We start from the raw sequence: 24,060 nt of genomic DNA on the forward strand, positions 1-24,060 counted from the left end.
TCCCTCCCCCCCCTTCTTCTCCCTCCCCCCCTTCTTCTCCCTCCCCCCCCTTCTTCTCCCTCCCCCCCTTCTTCTCCTTCTTCTTCCTTCTTCTTCTTCTTCTTCCTTCTTCTTCTTCTTCTTCTTCTTCTTCTTCTTCTTCTTCTTCTTCTTCTTCTTCTTCTTCTTCTTCTTCTTCTTCTCCCCCCCTTCTTCTTCTTCTTCTTCTCCCCCCCTTCTTCTTCTTCTTCTTCTCCCCCCTTCTTCTTCTTCTTCTCCTTCTCCCCCCCTTCTTCTTCTTCTTCTTCTTCTTCTCCCCCCTTCTTCTTCTTCTTCTTCTTCTTCTCCCCCCCTTCTTCTTCTTCTTCTTCTTCTTCTCCCCCCCTTCTTCTTCTTCTTCTTCTTCTTCTCCCCCCCTTCTTCTTCTTCTTCTTCTCCCCCCCTTCTTCTTCTTCTTCTTCTTCTCCCCCCCTTCTTCTTCTTCTTCTTCTTCTTCTTCTCCCCCCCTTCTTCTTCTTCTTCTTCTTCTTCTTCTCCCCCCCTTCTTCTTCTTCTTCTTCTTCTCCCCCCTTCTTCTTCTTCTTCTTCCTTCCCCTTCTTCTTCTTCTTCTTCTTCCTCTTCCTCTTCCCTCTTCCTCTTCCTCTTCCTCTTCCTCTTCCTCTTCCTCCTTTTTCCTCTTCCTCTTCCTCTTCCTCTTCCTCCTTTTTCCTCTTCCTCCTTTTTCCTCTTCCTCTTCCTCTTCCTCCTTTTTCCTCCTCCTTTTTTTTATTGATGATGGCTCTTTTTGTAAAACTGAAGTGTTTAATGTTTGTAAACTTTCCTTTTTAAACCCCCCCCCCCCCCCCCCATTCCCTACGCCTCATTTGTAATCTACACCTGATTTTCTAAGTGTAGACAAGGTTTTTCTGAGCGTACAAACATCTGCACTTACTCCATTCTAAGTTGGTTTGGAGTAAATTTTTTCAAAACGGGCGTAAGTGGCCGGACACGCCCCCTTTTTAAAAAAAAAAAAATCTGTTCCAAACTGAAACTGTTCTAACTGACTAGAATTGGAGCACACTAAATGCCGAGAATTGCAATTTCTAAGATACTCCATTCTAAACCAGTTGCTCCCAAAAAAACAGGAGCAATTCAGGCCTAAACTTGGCCCCAATATTACTGTTTGACAAATCCATTCCATCACAGGAGCATGTTCGGCCTGCAACTTTGACATAATAAACACACGTTTTTTTTAACGAATGTCACTCCTGGTGATGTCGGATGCTGGTGCTCCAATGCAGAATACCAATGTGCTCAGATACAGGCTTGATTTAATCTCTTTTTCCCCCCCCCCCCCCCCCCCCCTTGCCCCCCTCCTCAATGCCACTGGAGCGCTCAATTTTAACGTTACTGCTGCTGAGACATGTCCAGAAGAGGCCAGCTACTACCTGATCAAAAGGGAAAATTACCAGTGGACCATTCTTGCACAGTTCTTGTTGTCGAGCTATAACTGCACTCTGGAAGCAAACTGTCCATCCTTTCATTCCAACCAGGATGAAAGCTGACATGGGTAGAAAGTAAAAGCAAACATTTCTGATCATTTTGGAATTTATTCAAAAGTTACAATACATTTTAAAGGTTGACAGCACATTGAACTATTCGATTTCACTCGATTTTGTATTCTTTCACCCCCACCATGTGTTACTGCGTTGTAGTGCAGCCTCCTAAAGTACTGCAGATAGTCTGTTATCCTGTGAAGTCATTTTGCTTGTAATATGTACCTAAAAGTCACTTTATTTTTGTTCAGTATATCGTACTGTTGTGCCAGAAAATGAAACCGTTTAGTTGGTAGCCAATTTCATGAAAAGAGTTGGAATTTGCTCTGTGATGAGACATCTGCGAGATACTTTTCATTTAAGCATCTATACCATATTATGTTAGTTGCAAACAATGAGGCTGTATCTTGGGATGTTTTCTATGTTAAAGGTGCTTTATAAATACAAGTTGTTGTTGCTGTTGTTTTCATCCTTGTCGTCATCCTACCAGAGTGGTCAGACACAGTATTGAGCCTCCATGCGACTGGAGAAAAATACCAAACATTCTTCAGCTTTATCAGTCAGTCCAACTACACACACATTCTGCCAGCCCAGAAATAATATCCAATCAAATAAAAACATTGTTAATGAGCTATAAGTGACTCCTAAAACCCTATAGATGTACAACAGAATTATTGCTCCATTCATTTAAGGAAGTCTGACGCAGGATAGGCAACATCCTTCAACAATGGTGCAATATGCTCACTACTGCTACATGTTGTATAAGTCACTCATGTTAATGGACACACAATTTATCAGGACTGATTTGTGAGTGAAACTGCTCAATAGCCTAAAGTGATTATAGAACTGTTTTACTCTTGTTAAATCCAGCTCCATAGAATGAAACCAGGTTGGTAAATTGATACTGCTGGATGTATTAAACTAAACTGCTCTCAGCACAAGTTTGATATTGCGTTCAATTGCAATTTGCCTGATATGAATTCCATGGGATATACTGTGTTCTGCATGGAATATATTTGCTATTTATATCTATGGGCAGTCCAAGAATAATACTTTAATCCATGAATGAAAAAGTGAATTATTCATGTCTTTCTCATGAAAGGGATAAGAATAAAAAGAACATTACATTAATCATCCTCGGTCACCACTTGAATTTATTAGATTCAAATTTTAATAAATAGTAGATCTGTGCTGTTGCTCAAAGAGAAAAATAAAAATACCGGTTTAGAGTAAGTTGTCCAAGTTATCCTTTAGTTTAGTTTTAAATGTATCATTAATTGAGTATTTGTGTTTGAATCAATTAATCCTTCCAGAAGCTCCTGTTTGATTCTTTCCTTGTGCAGTCTCTCCATCTCTCCCTCCCTGCATCACCCCTTCGACATGGAGCCTTGATGTTTCCTGCTTTGTATGGGTTAGTCATACAAAGAGTGCATTGCAGAAAATTAGCCTGCAGGGCACTTCTGCACTGCAGCACTCCGACTGACTTCTCGGCATGATTTTCTCACTCTAGTGTTCCAGTTTAGTGCTGTGATTTGGTGCACTACAGCACCACCATGCTGTCCTAAATGGGATTACCAATTTAAATCAACCTTATTTAAATTTGTCTTTCTAAATATTGAGTAAATTTTCAACTTGTGGCTTGAGCATAAAACTACTATTGGTTGCAGTGGAAATCTAAAATGAGCAGTTTGTATAACAAGTGGCCGATCTACACCATCAGTTTTCTGCTCGGGTAGCAAGTTGTGTGTGTTTATCTCCTCTGGTGTTGCTCATGCTAAGATGAATGATGATGATGCACACTCAAGGGAAATTATCTTATCAGGATCACTGAATTACAGTGAATGTGTTAAATTCTGTTTTTAATTTTGAGATTCCAGTGATTTTTGCTGGTGCTTTGGGGAATGAATTCCATGACACACTCCATTATTTATAAAAACCATAAATGAGTGGCCTTTATTTCATAATAGTTGCAGATGTCCTGTGGCATTGCTCAGAATGAGTTGGAGGGCGCTCTGTGTCGTATAACAATTGGGGGTTGGTGCCACGCAGTGGTTCAATAAGTCGTTCAACTTTATTAAAAAAATCTAGGCTTTTTGCTGGTACTTTTGGCGATTTTATTTACACAACGTGTAAGGATGTGATTGCACTGGAGCGGGAGCAGAGGAGATTTACTAGGATGCTGCCTGGAATGGAGAATCTTAGTTATGATGACAGATTGGATAGGCTGGGTTTGTTCTCATTGGAACAGAGGAGGTTGAGAGGAGACCTCATTGAAGTGTACAAAATTTTGAGGGGCCTGGATATAGTGGATAGCAAGGGCCTATTTCCATTGGTGGAGGGGTCAATTATGAGGGGGCATAGTTTTAAGGTGGTTGGTGGAAGGTTCAGAGGGGATTTGACGGGAGGTTTCTTCACGCAGAGGGTTGTGGGGGTCTGGAACTCACTGCCTGGAAGGATGGTGGATGCAGAAACCCTCACTACATTTAAAAGGTGCTTGGATGGGCACTTAATGTGCCGTAACTTGCAGGGTTAAGGACCTAGAGCTGGTAATTGGGATTAGACTGGATAACCTCCTTGTTGGCCGGCGCAGATACGATGGTAAGCACTGCAGGGAATTGAATACGGCCAAGGTGATCTGGGCTCGGTTCGGTCGCCTTAATGGGTCGGTGAGGAATTTTCCCAGACTTTTTTTTTCCCCAATTGGTCTGGGGTTTTATCTGGTTTTTGCCTCTCCCGGGAAATCACATGGCTCCGGTTGGGGTGGAGTGTAGAATGTTTTGGTGTAAGGGGTATCGCAGTTGTGTGGGGTGGACTAGTTGGGCTAGGTGCTCTTTACCTTTCCGCCATTGTTCATTGTTCATTGTTCATAGGTTTATATGTAACCTTCAGGGCTGCTTACCGAGGGCCGTGTGGCTGTTTGTCGGCAGGCGCGGACATGATGGGCCAAAATGGCCTCCTTCTGCGCTGTAAGTTTCTATGTTTCCATGTCTCTAATTGTCCATTATTCTGCGAAAGCAATAAATTGCCAGTTTTAAGGTGAAGAATAGAAAGTAAGATGATGTGCAAGATGTAACAGTTGCAGTTGGTTAAATTGAAGACAGGTCAAGTAAACTTGGGTTTATTCCTTTAAGTTTGGAAGGTTGAGAAGTGATCTAATTGTGGTGTGCACTCCTATCTCCTGTGTTCTTCACCACCCCTTCCCTTGCTGTTCTCCCTTCCTCTTCTAAGAACATAAGAATTAGGAGTAGGCCATATCAACTCTCGAGTCTGCTCCGCCATTCAATAAGATTATGCCTGATCTTTGACCACCTCGCCACTTTCCTGTCCAATCTCCATATCCCTTGATTCCCCTAAAGTCCAAAAATCTATCCATTTCAGCCTTGAATATACACAATGATTCAGCATCCAATGCCCTTTTGGGGTAGAGAATTCCGAAGATGCACAACCCTCCGAGTGAAGAAATTCCTCCTCGTCTCAGTCTTGAGTAAATTACCCCCTTTATCCTGAGACCAAGTTCCCTAGCTCTAGACTTCCAGCTAGGATAAACAACCTCTCGGCATCGACCCCGTCAAACCCCCTCAGAATTTTGTATATTTTAATGCGATCGCGCCTCATTCTTCTAAGTTCCAGAGAGAATAGGCCTAATCTATTCAATTTCTCGTCATAGGACAACCCTCTCATCCCAGAGTAAGGTAAGAATATCCCATTTCTGATAAGAAGACCTAAACTGTGCACAGTACTCCAGGTGTGGTCTCACCAAAGCCCTGTACAATTGTAGCAAGACTTCCTTATTCTTGTACTTCAATCCCCTTGCAATAAAGGCCAACATGCCATTTGTCTTCCTTATTGTTTGCTGTACCTGCATACCAACTCTGTTTCTTGTACGAGGACACCTAAATCTCTCTGCACACCAACATTTAATAGTTTCTGGAAATCTCAATGGGTCAGGCAGCATCTGTGAATAGAGAAACATAGTTAACGTTTCAGGTCGATGACCCTGGTCTGAAACATTTAACTCTGTTTTTCTCTCTCCACAGACGATGCCTGACCCATTGAGATTTACAGCATTTTCTGTTTTCATTTCAGATTCCAGCATCTGCAGTATTTTGCTTTTAATTTAATAGTTTCTCATCATTTAAAAAAAAAATCTGTTTTTCTGGTCTTCCCACCTCACATTTCTCCACATATACTCCATTTGCCATCTTATTGCCCACTCACTTAACCTGTCTATATCCCTTTGCAGGCTCTTTGGCCCCAAGTTTCCACACGCGGCAAAACAGGCGCCCCTCCGAGCTGGGCGCCCGTTTTTCGCGCCGAAAACGGCGCCTGAAAAAAAACGCGCTATTCTCGAGTGCTTTGCAGCTCGATGTCAGCTTGGTGCGGTGCCCGGGGGCGGAGGCTACCACTCGTGCCGATTTTGTAAGTAGGAGGGGGCGGGTACCATTTAAATTAGTTTTTTTCGTACCGGCAACCCTGCGCGTTGGAGCATTCGCGCACGCGCAGTGTGAAGGAAACATTGGCACTCGGCCATTTTTGTAGTTTTTTGTAGCTGTTCAATTTTTAATTGCCCCTTCTATGATCAGCACTGAGGCTTCTTGCAGCAGTGAGAAGGCTGCAGGAAGCCTCAGAAGTTGAGGCAGCCGTTTCCCGATGGGCCCGACCGACGGCAGGGCCCCCCCCCCCCCTCCCCCCTGCCGTCGGGAATGGCTGTCTCAACTTCTGAGGCTTCCTGCAGCCTTCTCACTGCCTCCCCACCGCTGCCGTCGGTTGGGCCCTCACTGCCTCCTTCCCCCCTCCACCCCCCCTGCTGTCGGGAACGGCTGCCTCCCCCCTGCTGCTGTTGGTCGGGCCCTCACTGCCTTCTTCCCCCGCCCCCCCCCCTGCCGTCGGGAACGCCTGCCTCCTCCCTGCCTCCCCCCCCCCTGCTGCCGTCGGTCGGGCCCTCACTGCCTCTTCCCCCCCCCCCCCCCCCTTGCTGTCGGGAATGGCTGCCTCCTCACTGCCCCCCCCCCCTCTTTCCCCTCCCCCCCCCCCCCCCCCCCTTGCCGTCGGGAACGGCTGTCTCAACTTCTGAGGCTTCCTGCAGCCTTCTCCCTGCCTGAAGCACTTTCACACAGGTAGGAACATGGTTTATTTAATCTTTTCTTTGCTTATAAATTTTTATTCAGGTTGGAATTATTTGTATAATATTTGTATAGGTATAACTAAGGATTTATTGTAGAATGTAATGACTTCCCTCCCTCTTCCCCCCCCCCCACCTCGTTCCGGACGTCTAATTTGTAACCTGCGCCTGATTTTTTAATGTGTAGACAAGGTTTTTTTCAGGCCTACAAAAATCTTCACTTCCATTCTAAGTTAGTTTGGAGTACGTTTTCACTGTGGAAACTTTCAAATCAGGCGTCAGTGGCCGGACACGCCCCCTTTTGAAAAAAAAATTCTGTTCAAAAGTGAAACTGTTCTACATGACTAGAACTGCAGAAAACTTAAATGTGGAGAATTGCGATTTCTAAGATACTCCGTTCTCCACCAGTTGCTCCTAAAAATCAGGAGCAAATCATGTGGAAACTTGGGGCCTTTGTTTCCTGCTCACAGCTTACTTTCCCACCTCGCTTTGTATCATCAGCAAACTTGGATACATTACACTTGGTCCCTTCATCTAAGTCATTAATATAGATTGTAAATAGTTGAGGTTCAAGCACTGATCCTTGTGGCATCTTTCTGCCTGCCAACCTGAAATTGAGCTGTTTATCCCTACTGTTTTCTGTCTGCTAACCAATCCTCTATTAGGAAGGACATTAGCTTGGATGATGTGAATCTGTATGGGTAGAGCTGCGGAACACCAAAAGGGCAGAAAATGCGAGTGGGAGTTGTGTACAGACCCACCAAACAGTAATAGTAGTGAGGTTGGGGATGGCATCAAATAGGAAATTAGAGATGTGTGTAATAAAGGTACAGCAGTTATCATGGGTGACTTTAATCTACATACAGATTGGGCTACCCAAACTGGTAGCAATACGGTGGAGGAGGATTTCCTGGAGTGTATAAGGGATGGTTTTCTACACCAATATGTCGAGGAACCAAGTAGAGAGCTGGCCATCCTAGACTGGGTGTTGTGTAATGAGAGGATCAATTAGCAATCTTGTTGTGTGAGGCCCCTTGGGGAAGAGTGACCATAATATGGTAGAATTCTTCATTTAAGATGGAGAGTGACAGTTAATTCAGAAACTAGGATCCTGAACTTCAAGAAAGGTAACTTCGATGGTATGAGATGTGAATTGGCTAGGATAGACTAGCGAATGATACTTAAAGGGTTGATGGTGCTAGGCAATGGCAGACATTTAAAGATTACATGGATGAACTTTGACAGTTGTACATCCCTGTCTGGTGTGAAAATAGAACTGGGAAGGTGGCTCAACCGTGGCTAACGAGGGAAATTAGGGATGGTGTTAAATGCAAGGAAGAGGCATATAAATTGGCCAGAAAAAGCAGCAAACCTGAGGACTGGGAGAAATTTAGAATTCAGCCGAGGAGGACAAAGGGTTTAATTAGGAGGGGGAAAATAGAGTATGAGAGTAAGCTTGCAGGGAACATAAAAACCGACAGCCAAAGCTTCTATAGATATATGAAGAGAAAAGAATTAGTGAAGACAAATGTAGGCCCCTTGCAGTCAGAGTCCGGTGAATTTATAATGGGGAACAAAGAAATGGCAGACCAGTTGAACAAATACTTTGGTTCTGTCTTCTCTAAGGAAGACACAAATAAACTTCCGGAAATACTAGGGGACTGAGGGTCCAGCGAGAAGGAGGAACTGAAGGAAATCCTTCTTAGTCAGGAAATTGTGTTTGGGAAATTGATGGGATTGAAGGCTGACAAATCCTCAGAGCCTGATAGTCTGCATCCCAGAGTACTTAAGGAAGTGGCCCTAGAAATAGTGGATGCATTGGTGGTCATTTGCCAACATTCTATAGACTTTGGATTAGTTCCTATGGATTGGAGGGTAGCGAATGGAACCTCACTTTTTAAAAAAAAAAGGAGGGAGAGAGAAAACATGGAATTATAGACTGGTTAGCCTGACATCGGTAGCGGGGAAAATGTTGGAATCAATTATTAAAGATGTAATAGCAGTGCATTTGGAAAGCAGTGACCGGATCGGTCCAAGTCAGCATGGATTTATGAAAGGGCAATCATGCTTGACAAATCTTCTAGAATTTTTTGAGGATGTAATTAGTAGAGTGGACAAGGGAGAACCAGTGGATGTGGTGTATTTGGACTTTTAAAAAGCTTTTGACAAGGTCCCACACAAGAGATAAGTGTGCAAAATTAAAGCACATGGTATTGGGGGGGTCATGTATTGATGTGGATAGAGAACTGGTTGGCAGACAGGAAGCAGAGTCGGGATAAACGGGTCCTTTTCCGAATGACAGACAGTGACTAGTGGGGTGCCGCAGGGCTCAGTGCTGGGACCACAGCTATTTACAATATACATTTATGATTTAGATGAAGGAATTGAGAGTAATCTCTCCAAGTTTGCAGATAACACCAAGCTGGGTGGCGATGTGAGCTGTGAGGAGGATGCTAAGAGGCTGCAGGGTGTCTTGGACAGGTTAGGCGAGTGGGCAAATGCATGGCAGATGAAGTATAATGTGGATAAATGTGAGGTTATCCATTTTGGTGGCAAAAACATGAAGGCAGAATATTATCTGAATGGCGGCAGATTAGGAAAAGGGGAGGTGCAACTAGACCTGGGTGTCATGGTACATCAATCATTGAAGGTTGGCATGCAGGTGCAGCCGGTGGTGAAGAAGGCAAATGGCATGTTGGCCTTCATAGCTAGGGGATTTGAGTATAGGAGCAGGGAGGTCTTGCGCAGCTGTACAGGGCCTTGGTGAGGCCCCACCTGGAATATTGTGTTCAGTTTTGGTCTCTTAATTTGAGGAAGGACGTTCTTGCTATTGAGGGAATGCAGCGACGGTTCACCAGACTGATTCCCGGGATGGCAGGACTGACCTATCAAGAAAGACTGGATCAACTGGGCTTGTATTCACTGGAGTTCAGAAGAATGAGAGGGGACCTCATAGAAACATATAAAATTCTGACGGGGTTAGACAGGTTAGATGCAGGAAGAATGTTCCCAATGTTGGGGAAGTCCAGAACCAGGGGTCACAGTCTAAGGATAAGGGGTAAGCCATTTAGGACCGAGATGCGGAGGAACTTCTTCACCCAGAGAGTGGTGAACCTGTGGAATTCTCTACCACAGAAAGTTGTTGAGGCCAATTCACTAAATATATTCAAAAAGGAGTTAGATGAGGTCCTTACTGCTAGGGGGATCAAGGGGTATGGCGAGAAAGCAGGAATGGGGTACTGAAGTTGAATGTTCAGCCATGAACTCATTGAATGGCGGTGCAGGCTAGAAGGGCCGAATGGCCTACTCCTGCACCTATTTTCTATGTTTCTATGTTTCTATGTATTCACTGGAGTTTAGAAGGATGAGAGGGGATCTCATAGAAACATGTAAAACTCTGACGGGACTGGACAGGTTAGATGCAGGAAGAATGTTCCTGATGTTGGGGGAGCCCAGAACCAGGGGTCACAGTCTTAAGGATAAGGGGTAAGCCATTTAGGACTGAAATGAGGGGAAACTTCTTCATGCAGAGAGTTGTTCTCCTGTGGAATTCTCTTCCGCAGAGAGTTGTTGATGCCAGTTTGTTAGATATATTCAAGAGGGAGTTGGATATGGCCCTTGCGGCTAAAGGAATCATGGGGATTGGCGAGAAAGCAGGAAAGGGGTACCGAGGTGAATGATCAGCTGTGATCTTCTTGAATGGTGGTGTAGGCTCGAAGGGCTGAATGGCCTACTCCTGCACCTATTTTTCTATGTTTCTAGTAATGGAGTTTAACAGTTCAAGTGGCCTTTTCTCGTTTCATGCTTTGTTAAATTATGAAAGGTTGTATAATTTTAGATGACGCGGGTTGGTAAAACAAGTTGTACAATGCAAAGTTAATATTTGCTACCTGTGAAATATTTGCAAATCTTCGCATTTTAAAACATCACCTTTCTTTTCTAGGCATGCACTGGAATTGAAAATATTGATGAAGCTATTACTTTGCTTGAACAGAATAATTGGGATTTAGTGGTAAGTACTTATTGGCAATTGTGAAACTAATGAAGGGATAATCTTAATTTTGATTCACTTGTAATTTCAGGAAGCCTTTCATTAATTCGTGTGACATATACATTTTTTTACTTTTTCAAGAATAACAAAAGCTCTCATCTGCTGGACCATTCAATTCCTGAAGAACTCGGACATACTCTTAAGTGTAGTAAGATTGATTGTTGCTGAAGCCGTGACAGATAGCAGTCTGGTAACACTGCATGGGTAATTTCTGATCTGTATTCTTCCCATTCCTGCGCAGTGGCCTGGTGAATGGAACAACTCCTAATTCTCATCTACATGCTGCCCATTGGCAACATCATCCAAAAACACAACATTCAATTCCACATGCACAGTAACAACACCCAGTTCTCTGGACCCCTCCACTACCTCGGATTTGTCATGGTGCTTGTCTGACATCCAGTATTGAATGAGCAGAGATTTCCTCCTCTTAAATATTGGGAAGACCTGAAACCATTATCTTCAGTCCTCGCCACGAACTCTGTTCCCTAGCCACCGACTCCATCCCCCTCCCTGGCCACTGTCTGACGCTGAACCAGACTGTTCGCAACCTCGGCTTCCTATTTGACTATGCTGAGCATCTGACCACATATCCTCTCTATCAGCAAGACCGCCTACTTCCACTGTCAAAATATCATCCAACACCGTCCCTGCCTCAGCCCATCTACTGCTAAAAATCTCATCCGTACATTTTTTATGTCCAGACTTGATTATTCCAGTGCTTTTCTGGCTGTTCCCCTCTAAACTTGAGCTCATCCAAAACTTTGCTGCCTGTATCCTAACTTGCATCAAGTTCCTGCTCACTGACTTATGTTGGCTCCGGTCCGGCAATGTCTTGAAATTGACATTCTTATCCTTGTGTTCAGATCTGCCTATGGCCTCGTTGCTCCTTAACTCTGTAACCTCCTCCATCCCTGCAACCCTCGAGATCTCTGCACTCCTCCAATTCTGGCCTCTTGTGCGTCCCCAATTTCCATCGCACCACCATTCGTGGCTGTGCTTTTAGCTGCCTGGGGCCTAAGTTCTGGAATTCCCTCCCTAAACCCCTCTGGCTCGCTACCTCTCATTGCTCCTTTAAGGCACTCCTTGAAACCTACCTTTTTGACCAAGCTTTTGGTCACTTGTCTTAATATCTCCTTATGTGTCTTGGTGTTAACAGGTGCATTATCAAACAAATGTTTGTGTCTTGGGTCGATTTACTATGATAAAGGCACTATATAAATGCTTGTAGTTGTAGTTCTTCTGAAATTCCACCCTCTTACTGCTGGTACAGGTGCTCTTATTCTTTGATGTGTACACCTCAGCTGGTATGGTAGGGAGAGCTGCTCCAATTTTCTCATCTAATCTAAATTTCCATAGACAGCAAATGCATCTTGGCCAAACCTGATCCTGTCCTTCCACAGCAATCACATGCATGCACTGTCCAGCAGGAGGTCATAGCGTAGTGATCAGGAGCGTGACCTTCGCTCTTTTTTTCTCCTCTGAAGACCAGTAGCATTGGGAACCATTGTAGAGCCTCCAACCCTGCCCCACTGAACTTGGCTTGCTCAATATGTACCTGAAATTGGCCTGATACCCTCCTTCTGTTTTGAGCTCAACATTACATAACTCTGGTGCTTTAATAAAGTATGATATGTTGCTGAATGAGAAATTTTGCATTTGAGTACTCTTTCAGTGTTGACTTAATAAAACTCTGAAACTGAGAGCCAGTATTGAGCACCTCGAGGACAGTGGTATAGTGTAAGCCTTGTGTGGAACAACTCTGACCTATCTAAGAGTATGTTACTCATTGTGAATATTATGCTCATACCTTGCTTGTAATCTATCTGAGACTGCTAATTAAGTGGCAGCTTTTTGTCATGGAGTAATCTGTTTGAAACCAGGCTGAGTGCCCAAGATCTTTTCATTTTGGAGCCCAGTGGCAGAAAGTGAGAAGACTTGCACCCAAGTGCCAAAGATGAAAGGGCAGTGAGTTTTGCCAAGTGTGCATGTCATTCTTGGCATTATTAATCACTAGAATAAATGCAGCAGCTTCGGTATTCTCTAGCTGAATAGCTAAAGCATGTTATTTCTTCCTAATCTGACGAAGCAATGCCATAATATCTCAAAGCTATTGCTTGCACCTGTTTATACTGAATAAGGCTGTATACCTGGCCTACATAGCATCTCTGCAATTTTGCGGATTCATTCCTGCAAGACGAAACCCCGAAGAAAGAAATGCCAAGTGATGACTGTTTGAAGTGTTAAATTTTCAACTGAATTTGAATAATCAGGGTTGTCCATATCCTTTACATTTTGAGTACCGTGTGATTAGATTCTTACTGATGCATGTAAGTTTTTTTGGGGGGAAAAAGTTACATTAGACCATAAAGTATTACAATAAATCACTGACTTTCGACAGACCATGATACTTTAATTGAAAAAATCACCACATTACAGGAAGAGGTGATTGCATTAGAGAGGGTACAGATGAGATTTATGAGGATATTGCCAGGACTGAAGAATTTTAGCTATGAAGAAAGATTGGATAAGCTGGGGTTGTTTTCTTTGGAACAGAGGAGGCTGAGGGGAGACTTAATTGAGGTGTATAAAATTATGAAGGTCCTAGATAGAGTGGATAGGTATTTCACTCAGCAGAGATGTCAATAACCGGGGGCATAGATTTAAAATAATTGGTAGAAGATTTAGAGAAGATATGAGGGGACATTTTTTCACCTAGAGTGTGGTGGGGGTCTGGAACTCACTGCCTGAAAGGGTGGTAGAAGCAGAAACCCTCACCACATTTTAAAAAGTACTTAGATCTGCACTTGAGGTGCCATAACCTACAGGGCTACGGACCAAGAGCTGGAAAGTTCTTTTTCGACTGGCACAGACATGATGGGCTGAGTGGCTTCCTGCTTCCTGGGAAAAAGCCGATTTATGATAAATGTATGATTTGCAATCCATGGTTTGAGGAACAAGCTGAATACAGGAAATACAGAGGCGATGTAAAAAAGGGAATAAGAGGGGCAAAGATAAGTATGAGAATAGATTAGTGGCTAACATAAATGGGAACTCACAAGTCTTTGTAAACATACATAAATAATCAAAGGAAGCGTGGGATTGATTCTTGACCAAATAGGAGATAACCTTGTGGTGGCAGAGGGCATTTCTACGGAATGAAATGAGTAATTTTCACCTGTCTTCAGTAGAGAAGAGGATGCTGCTATTGTAGTAATAATGGAGAAGGTAGTACAGGTGTGACGTCCGAAATCTGGAAGCCTCGGGATCGAGGTCGTTCCGGATTTCTGAATGTTTTTGCTCGGACCGAGGAAGGTAGGAGGGTCGGTTGGGGTGTCGGTGAGGTCTGGTCGGGGTGGGTGGTGTCGGTCGGGCCGCTGCAGATCGGGTGAGGTCGGTTGGGCCGAGGCCGATCGGGCCGCCGAAGGTTGGGAGGTGTTGGTCAGGCTGAGGCTGGGGGAAGTCAGGCAGCTGGAGGTCGAGCCGAGGTGGGGTAGTCCGGATTTTGGAATGGTTTCCGGACAACCCCGCCACGGATTGGCCCGGTGTCCGCATTTTGCAACTCCAGATTTTGGACGTCATACCTGTAGCAATATTGGATAGGATAAAAATGGATAAAGAGGAGCTACTTAAAAGGTCGGCAGTCCTCAAAGTAGAATAGTCACCTGGTCCAAATGGGATGCCGGCTGGATTTTCAGGTGGTTTGCGACCAGGTTTTCGGCACGTTTTGACCCTCCGTGGCGGGGTGAGCTGCACCGGTGGTGGAACGACTCTGATTGCGTTACCATCAGAGTTTCAGTACTCACCCGACCTGTACGCTGTGCCCAGAAGACAGCCAGGTAAAACCTAGCGGTGCAGCTCTGCAGGCAGCGGTAAGTTGGAAAACCTAATAAAAGTTAAGTTTCAATATTTCTTTTTTTTGCAACGATTTGTTAGGTGAGGGTCTTGGTAATGTTTTTTGAATTTTTTACCCCCTCTCCCAAGGCTCCTCTCGCAGTGCTCCCGGCCCCGCATGAAAGTTGGTGAGGATCGCGTTTTTGCGCCCCGAATTATAGTGCAACGCCTCCCTGTGCTGTGCTAGCAGACCCCAAGTGCCAAAAGTTGGGCCTTAAATCAGTAACTGAGCGAAAATAGTAATTTTCACACACCGCTAATGTTTTCGCCCTGAAACAGAGAAGGCCGAAAATCCAGCCCATTGTGCGTTACTGAGCGAGGTAAGGCTTGAAATTGTGGAGGCTCTGGACACAATCTTCCAATCCTTCTTGGATAATGGGGGTAGTGCCAAAGGACTGGAGGATTGGAAATGTTACACCCCTGTTCAAAAAAGGGCAGACTGAAAAACCCTGCAACCATCTAGGACAATTAATTGCCACTTGGAAAATTATGGGTTAATAATTTAAAATCAGAACGGATTTGTTACAGACAAATCGTGTTTGATTAACTTGATGGAATTCTTTGAAATCATGGAGAGGGATGATATGGGTAGTGTGGTTGAGGTTATGCATCTGGACTTTCAAAAGATGTTTGATGAAGTGCCACATAATAGACGTAAACAAAATTAAAGCCTATGGGATTAAAGGCACAGTGGCAGCAGGAATACAAAATTGGTTGAGACAGGAGCAGAGAGAAGTGATGAATGGTTGGTTGTTTTTTGGACTGGAGGGAAGTGTACTTGATGTTCCCCAGGGATCGGTATTGAGGCCACTGCTTTTTCTGATATATTTTAATGACCTGGACTTGGGTATACAGGGCATAATTTCAAAGTTTGCAGATGACAAGAAGCTTGGAAATGTAGTGAACAATGAGGAGGATAGTAACTGACTTTAGGAAAACATAGACTATTGAAATAGGCAGACACATGACAGATGAAAATTAATGCAGATAAGTGTGAAGTATTACATTTTGTTAAGAATGAGGAGAGGCAATATAAACTAAATGGTACAATTTTTAAGGGGGTGCAGGAATAGAGAGACCTGATAATAGAGATACGAAAGATTGCGTATGTACACTGATCTTTGAAGGTGGCAGAACATAGGGCCCAAGTTTGCCCAGGAGTTGCTGTTTTTTTTTGGAGCAACTAGATTTTTTTTTGTAATATCTTAAATATTGCAATTCTGCCCATTTAATTTGCTCCAGTATAAGTGAGTTAGTTAGGTTTTTTTCCCAGTTTTTTTTTTCAAAAGGGGCGCGATACCAGCCACTTATGCCTGTTTTGGCCATTTAAGCAAGTTTAGACAGCTAAAAGGTACTCCAAACTAACTTGGGCCAGCATATGTGGTCACTTGTGGCTGCACAGAAAAATCTTGCGATGAGCTGAGAAATCAGCACAAGTAAGTACATTTAAAGCACCAAAAACAAATAAAAAAATACAAGGAAGCTGAGAGGACCTGCACCTGGCAGCAAGACTTAGAAAGCACTAATCAACTAGATTTAAAAATGGATTGGTAAACTAGCAAATACATTATAGAAAGTCCTGTAAATAAGAGTTTCAGCCAAACTATTTTACAGAATTCCTTTTGAAAGCAGATGAAGAGTAAACTTGAATATTAATCAATCAATAAATCAATAGAAATCAATAAATCAAAGCTTTACTGCAAAAAAAACACTAGCAGCTGGCCTCCAATGAGGGAGCCCATTTGGCCAGGGCTAGGGGCGGTAAGACGCACGCCAGGAGACTAGGCTGAACGTGGTATTGGTAAAGGGTGGTGGGGGGGGGGGGAGGCTGAACGTGGCAGGGAAAGCCGATGAGGGAGCCCATTTGGTCAGGGCTAGGGACGGCATGCTTCAGGTCTCTCCCACACAGCCTGCAGAGATTGTGGGGGTGAGGAGCTACTGTACATGTGTGCACACTCTAGTGTGAAAGTGTAGAGGTCCCGGCACTGGGACCTGGCTCCGCCCCCCCACTGCTTGTGCTGCGCGATGCCAAGGGCCTGCAACGTTCCAGCAGCGGGGAGAATACCGAGGTAAGTTTTAGGCGCGGTTTTTCTTCGGAGGTGTGCCGTTCTAAGTGGCGGGGCAAACTTGGGCCCATTGTAACCGGAGTAGGCCATTTAACCCTTCGCCTGTTCTGCCATTCACTGAGATCATGGCTGACCTGTGACCTAACTCCATATACTCTCCTTAATACAAGTGCAGTGTCAAGAATCCGGAACTCTCAGGACCGAGGCTGTTCCGGATTCCGGGCTTTTCTGGACTTTTCATCGTCTTTCTGACGTCACGAATCCGGAAACACCCGAGCACCGATTCGGTTATTTCCGGATTTCGGAATGTCAAAGGGGGGCGGGGGGGCCGCCCAGGAGCTGTTCAGGCTGCTGGCCCTGTCAATGAAGTCATCGGGTGGGGCCCCGCCGCCAAGGAGCTGTTTGGGTGGGGCACCGCCGAGGAGGAGCTGTTCGGGTGGGGCGGTGAGGCCCAGAGGTAAGGGCAGCGGCAGGACCTCCAAGGTTGGCAGGTCCGGATTCCGGAACATTTTACAGATTCCAGATGATCAGTCTGGATTCCGGAACTCTGGATTTTTGACTCTGCACCTGCACCTTTTGGTTAACAAAAATTTATCAATCTCCGGTTTCAAATCTAACAATTGACCTAGCATCAATTGCCATTTACGGAAGAGAGTTGCAAAAATCTACCACCCTTTGCATGTAGATGTGTTTTCTAACTTCACTCCTAAAAGGCCTGAATATAATTTTTCGACTATACCCCTTAGTCCTAGACTCTCCAACAAACGGCAATAGTTTCTCTACCTACCCTATCTGTTCCCCTTTAATATCTTGAAAAATGTGATCAAATCGCCCCTTAACATTCTAAATTCCAGGGAATATAACCTTAATTAGTGCATCATTGAAATAATCATACTACTACTTTTTTCGTATGGTAGTAGCAAAGCAAATCAAATGTCAATATCCAATAGATTTGTGACTGGTTGGTGGTAGGTTGTTCAAGTCAGCCTGGATCGGCATGTCTTTGCGGATGTAGCGGTTGTAATCTCTGGAAATTGCATATTCATGTCGTAGGTGTGGTGGTGCGATTTTTGCAAGCAGTTAGCCAAGGTGCTGGTGTCGATAAAAGCGTGGATGTGAACGGATTTGCCATGCGGACTTGATAGCCATGCCGGAGAGCAGTACTCCGCTGTAGAGTACATCAGGACGAATGCTGCTATTCGGAGGGTTTGAGCATCTGCTCCCCATGTGGATCCGGCGAGTTTCTGGATCAAGTTGACCCCACTCTTTAGTTTCTTCCCAAGGCTCTGGAGATGTTGTCTGTATGACCGGGTGCAATCGAGTGTGACTCTTAAATAGGAGGGTTTATGGGCATGGTTTACCTCTGCGCCGCAAAAGGAGACTTTCAAAGCTTGGTTCACTTGATGGGTGTTGAGGTGAAATGTCGAGGTGACGGTCTTTTGTGACTTTGGCCGGAGTCGCGTCGGCGGAAGTAGGCTTCCATCCTCTAAATCACTGCTCAGGGTCTCTTCGGTGATGGACAGATTTGTGTTTTGCGTGGCCAAGGCAATGTCATCAGTGTAGACGAACTTGCGGGACTTTGTTTCAGGCAGATCACTGGTATAAACGTTGAATAACAATGGGTACCAGGACAGAACCCAGTTCCAGCAATGCTTCCTTCCTCGTTGGGTTGGAAACCTACTGATCAAGAAAGTTCTCCTGAGCACACCAGAAATTCTTCCCCCTGTCTGCCCTTTACACTATTGTCCCAGTCTATATTAGGACAATTGAAGTCCTCCATTATCACTACTCTGAAGCTCTTGCACCTCTTTGTAATTTCCCTGCACATTTGCTTCCCTATATCTTTCCTATTAGTTGGTTGCCTGTAGAATAGACCTCATCATAGGCAGTCCCTCTGAATCGAGGAAGACTTACTTTCACTCTAAAAATGAGTCTTTAGGTGGCTGAACAGTTCAATACAAGAACCACAGTCCCTGTCACAGATGGGACAGATAGTCGTTGAGGGAAAGGATGGATGGGACAGGTTTGCTGCATGCTCTTTCCGCTGCCCGTGCTTGATTTCTGCATGCTCTCGGCGATGAGACTCCAGGTGCTCAGCGCTCTCCCGGATGCACTTCCTCCACTTCGGGAGGACTTTGGCCAGGGCCTCCCAGCTGTCAGTGGGGATGTTGCACTTTATCAGGGAGGCTTTGAGGATGTCCTTGTAACGTTTCCTCTGCCCACCTTTGCCTCATTTGCCGTGAGGGAGTTATGAGTAGAGCGCTTGCTTTGGGAGTCTCGTGTCTGGCATGCGAACAATGTGGCCTGCCCAGCAGAGCTGATCAAGTGTGGTCAGTGTTTCAATGCTGGGGATGTTGGCCTGGTCGAGGACGCTAATGTTGGTGCGTCTGTCTTCCCAGGGGATTTGTAGGATCTTGCGGAAACATCACAATTTTCCAGCGACTTGAGGTGTCTACTGAATATGGCCCATGTCTTTGACCCTACAGGAGGGCGGGTATTACTGCAGCCCTGTAGACCATGAGCTTGGTGGCAGATTTGAGAGCCTGCTCTTCAAACACTCTCTTCCTCAGGTGGCCAAAGGCTGCACTGGCGCACTGGTGGCGGTGTTGAATCTCGTCGTCAATGTCTGCTCTTGTTGCCAAGAGGCTCCCAAGGTATGGGAAATGGTCCACATTGTCCAGGGCTGCGCCGTGGATTTTGATGACTGGGGGACAATGCTGTGCGGTGAGGACAGGCTGGTGCAGGACCTTTGTCTTAGGATGTTTAGCGTAAGGCCCGTGCTTTCGTATGCCTCTGTAAATACGTTGACTATGACTTGGTGTACGGCCTCTGTGTGCGCAACAGAGTCTCGGACCACCTGCCATCAAGGGTGCTACTTAGCGCCAAGCTTGCTGCCAACATCTCGCCGTAGATAACTAGGCCTATACAGCAGTGCCTGGTCTGCAGTCGTCTTTGAACCCCTTGCCACTGGACCAAGACCTTGCTCAGCCAAGCCCGTGTGGTAGCCGGTGCGCAAAGATCACCCCACGTTAAAAGAACTCGAGCACCGGCATCTTCCATGCCTTTAACTTGAAGTTCGGGACCTGGAACGTCAGGACGCTCATTGACAACTCCAACAGCGACAGGCCGGGACGCCACACCGCCATAGTTGCCCGGGAACTTAGACGCTTTGATATCGACATCGCCGTCCTAAGAGAGACCCTGTTGTCAGGGGAAGGCCAGCTCAAGGAACAAGGTGGAGGTCACAACTTCTGGAAAGGGAAACCAGAGGAAGAATGCCGCCTCCACGGAATTGGTTTCGCCATCAAAAACGAGCTGGTCGACTGCCTCAAAGACCCCCCCCCTGCGGGATTAACAAACTTCTCATGACTCTCCGACTCACCCTATCCCGGAATCAATGCGCCACAGTCATCGGTGCGTACGCCCCAGCACTCGATGCGACAGATGAGACCAAAGAGGGTTTTTACTCCAACCTCTCAAAATCCCTGTCCCGCGTCCCTGTGGACGACAAACTGATCCTCCTCGGTGACTTCAACGCCAGGGTTGGCAAGGGCACAGCCCTCTGGGGAGGCGTGATTGGCAGAGAGCGGGTAGGGAAAGCCTACTCCTGACAAAATGTCTAGAATACACCGGATAGTGTTAAGGCACCTTTATTATTTCTTAACTGTAACTGAATAGATTCTGTTCTTGACCCCTCTAGGACATCCTTTCTCTCCAGCACTATAACATTCTCCTTAACCAGTACTGTCACCCCACCTCCTTTTTTCCTTCCCAACTTTCCTGAACACCTTTTATCCAGGAATATTTAAAACCCAATCCTGCCATTTTTTGAGCCAGGTCTCCGTTATTGCCCCAATATCATATTCCCATGTGGCTATTTACGCCTGCAGCTCACCAACCTTATTTACCACGCTTTGTGTGTTTACACACATGCTCTGTAAACTTATCTTCGATCTTCTTGTACTCTTAGTCTGACCCCACCTAATACCTTACTATTTCTTGCTCTAGTGCTATCTGTCTCTCCCAATACTTTGTGCACTGTTTCTGCTTTCTAATGCTACATTCTGGTGCCCATCCTGCTGCCAAATTAGTTTAAAACCTCTTTCTCCATCCACCCCCCCCCCCCCCCCCCATATTGTACAGGTCCCACCTCCCCTAGAACTGGCCCCAATGTCTCAGGAATCTGAAGCCCTCCCTCCTGCACTATCTCTTCAGCCACATCTGCTCTATCCTCCTATTTCTATACTCATTAGATCGTGGCATCTGGAGTGATCCAGAGATTGCTACCTTTTGAGCTCCTGCTTTTTAATCTCTTTCCTAACTCCCTAAAATCTGCCTGTAGGACCTATGTCGTTGATATGGACCATAACCTCTGGCTGTTCACCCTCCCCCCTCAATGTTCTGTGACATACTTGACCTTAGCAAACATACCATCCTGGAATCACATTTGCGGCCGCAGAAACGCCTATCTGTTCCCCTAACTATCGAATCCTCTACCGCTATTGCTTTCCCGATCTTCCTCCTTTTCCCTCTGTACAGCTGAGCGACCCGTGGTGCCATGGACTTGGCTCTGGCTGTACTTTCCAGAAGAACCATCTCCCTCACCAGTAATCAATTGGGGAACGAGATGCACTCAATGGACTCCTGCGCTACCTGCCTGGTCCTCCTTATCTGTCTGGCGGTCACCCATTTCCTCCTTGCCTGCACAGCTTTGCGCTTTGAGGTGATCATCTCCTGAAACATACTATCCACGTAGCTCTCTGCCTCATGTGTGCACCACAGTGACGACAAAACCTGTGCTTGAGCTCCTCTAGCTGATGACACTTCCTGAAACGTGGTTGTTCAGCACACTGGAAGTGCCCTGGAGCTCCCAAATGGCACAAGATGTGCATTCCATGGTACTGAGGTGCCCTGCCATGCTTCTGCTTAATAGATTATTAACTAACTCAGGACTTAAAGAATGATCACCAGCTACTCACCAATGTGTTTTAAAATTTCAGCTGCTTTTCTTTTGCTGATGTCACTTACCTTGCTCCCTGAAGCTCGTACTCCGTCCAATCTCTCGGGCCTACCTTTATCTCTGGCTGCTCCTCTCGCTCTCTTCTCATTTCCCCCTGTGCTCCGAATTCCCACACTTTCCAAATTCCCAATTTAGCACTCTGTCTAGAAGCACTGTGTTTAGGACCACTTTGTGCAGCCCGCTCCAATATAATCTGCTTGTAATTTAACCCTTGGGGTCCAGATATCATTCTGGTAAATCTACATTGCTCTCCTGCCAAGGCCAATATATCTTTCCTAAGGTATGATGCCCAGAACTGTTAACAGGACAAGTAGTTGATGAGGCTGTTTTAAAAAAAAAACGCATATGGGTCCCTTTTAGCTTTATTAATAAAGGCATAGAGTACATAAGTAAGTTATGCTAAACCTATAATAAAAACTGATTAGGCCACAGCTGGAGTATTGTTAAATTCTGGGCATCACACTTTAGCAAGGATGTCAAGGGCTTAGAGTGGGTGCAGAAAATATTTATTGGAATGGTACCAGGGATGGGGCAACTTCAGTAAAGTGGAGAAGCTGGGGTTCTCAAAGCAGAGAAGGTTAAGGGGCGATTTGATAGAGGTGTCCAAAATCATGAATGAATTTGATAGAGTAAAATGGAGAAACTGTTTCCAGTGGCAGAACCAGATTTAGGGTGATTGGCAAAAGAACCAGAGGTGAGGTGAGGAAACATTTTTATGCAGAGAGTTGTTGTGATCTGGAATGCACTGCCTTAAAGGGTGGTGGAAGCAGATTTTATAGTAATTTTCAAAAGATAATTTGATAAATACTTGAAGGAAAAAAAAATTGCAGGACTATGAGGACAGAGTAGGACTAGTTGGATAGCTCCACCAAAGAGCCAGCAAGGGCATGATGGGCTGAATGGCCTCCTCTGTGTTGTATCCTTCTATGATTCTAATATGATAGTCTAATTATATTTTAATGAAAATATTGAAGGCTGAAATTATAGTTGGATTTGAATTCAGCTGTTTATTCATAGACAATTTAAAAAAAAATGCAGTTATCTTATCAGAATAGAACTGTTACCTCAGTATATTTTACAGGAGAATTGGACCTGCAATGCCTACAATGAGATTTGCCATGTTTTACTTCTACATTTTAGCTGCAGTTTGGAGATGCTACAATTGGCTGTAACACTTTGGCCATGTGTAACTGAGGGAAAAGGAGCATAACATTCATAGTGAGAGTACAAGAGATAGAAGTTGGGGGGGGGGGGATGGGTTGAAATAAAATGGCCAAAACATTTAGTAGTGTTTAAAAAATTATAACACATAAATTTAAAGTGTGGGCATTAACTTACTCCAAGCTGGTTCTGTGAAGGGAAACAAATCTTCAACAGAAAAATGTTGTCTTTTTATTGATTTTCCTAAGCCACACTCTTATTCCTCACACTGCACTTAAAGGCAGTGCCAACAACCTGGCCTCTACTCTGCCTGATGGGCGAGCCAGTGACTGCAATCTTGTTGTTCTGTGCTCCAGTGTGGGAGTGCAACTATGCTATACAGGAATGCAGTCTGATGCACCATTCAATTTACAGCTAACCTAAAAAGCAATCCAAAGGTCTTCTATAGGCATATTAATAGTGAAAAGGTTGTTAGAGGAGAGATGTGGCCAAATAAGGACCAAAATGGAGAACAATTAGTGCAGACCAAAGGCATGGCTGATGTGCTAACTGAGTATTTTGCATCGGTGTTTACCAAGGAAGAGTAATTACGGTGAGCAAGGAGGGAGGTGGGATACTGGATGAGATAATAGATAAAGAGAACGTACTCGACATGCTGGCAATACTAAAAGTGGATACGCCACCCGGTCCAGATGGGATGCATCCTAAATTGCTGAGGAAAGCAAGGGTAGAAATTGCAGAGTTGCTGGCTGCAATCTTCCAATCCTCCTCAGATATGGGTTGGTGCCAAAGGATTGCAAATGTTATACAGTTGCTCGTAAAAAGGGAGTAGGATAAACCTGTTAATTACAGACGGCGGTGGTGGGGAGGTTTTTAAGCAACCATTGTCCGGGAGAAAGTTAACAGCCACTTGGAAAAGCATAGACTAATGAGGACAAATTGTGTTGACTAACTTGTTTGAGTTTTTTGATGAGTGGATGAGGGCAGTGCAGTTATGTTGTACATGGACTTTCAAAAGGTGTTTGATAAAGTCACACATATTACATTTGTCAGCAAAAGTGAAGCCCATGGGCTAAATGGGGCAATATGGTCTGGAGGTCCCACGCAGGCCGCTCAGTGGCTTTTCAATGTAAAAACTGCACACGTGTGGAAATTTGAATGGGCCGCACACCCACAAAAAATTAGTGGGTGCATTGGTAGTAGCATGGGTACAAAATTGGCTAAGGAATAG

At 45.0% G+C, this 24,060-nt stretch overlaps 1 protein-coding gene across 5 annotated transcripts in view; it reads left to right on the top strand.

Annotated features, from left to right (window-relative positions):
* Window positions 1–24,060, top strand: part of faf1 (Fas (TNFRSF6) associated factor 1) — a 521,459-nt gene that overhangs the window by 19,636 nt on the left and 477,763 nt on the right. For all 5 annotated transcript variants that reach the window (XM_070886900.1, XM_070886901.1, XM_070886898.1 and 2 more), the window contains one exon: window positions 10,581–10,649. In XM_070886900.1, the coding sequence (XP_070743001.1) occupies window positions 10,581–10,649 (69 nt within the window). The remainder of the gene's footprint in view (window positions 1–10,580; window positions 10,650–24,060) is intronic.

The sequence above is a fragment of the Pristiophorus japonicus genome, chromosome 8 (genome assembly GCF_044704955.1).
Source record: "Pristiophorus japonicus isolate sPriJap1 chromosome 8, sPriJap1.hap1, whole genome shotgun sequence".
Lineage (NCBI taxonomy): Eukaryota > Metazoa > Chordata > Chondrichthyes > Pristiophoridae > Pristiophorus > Pristiophorus japonicus.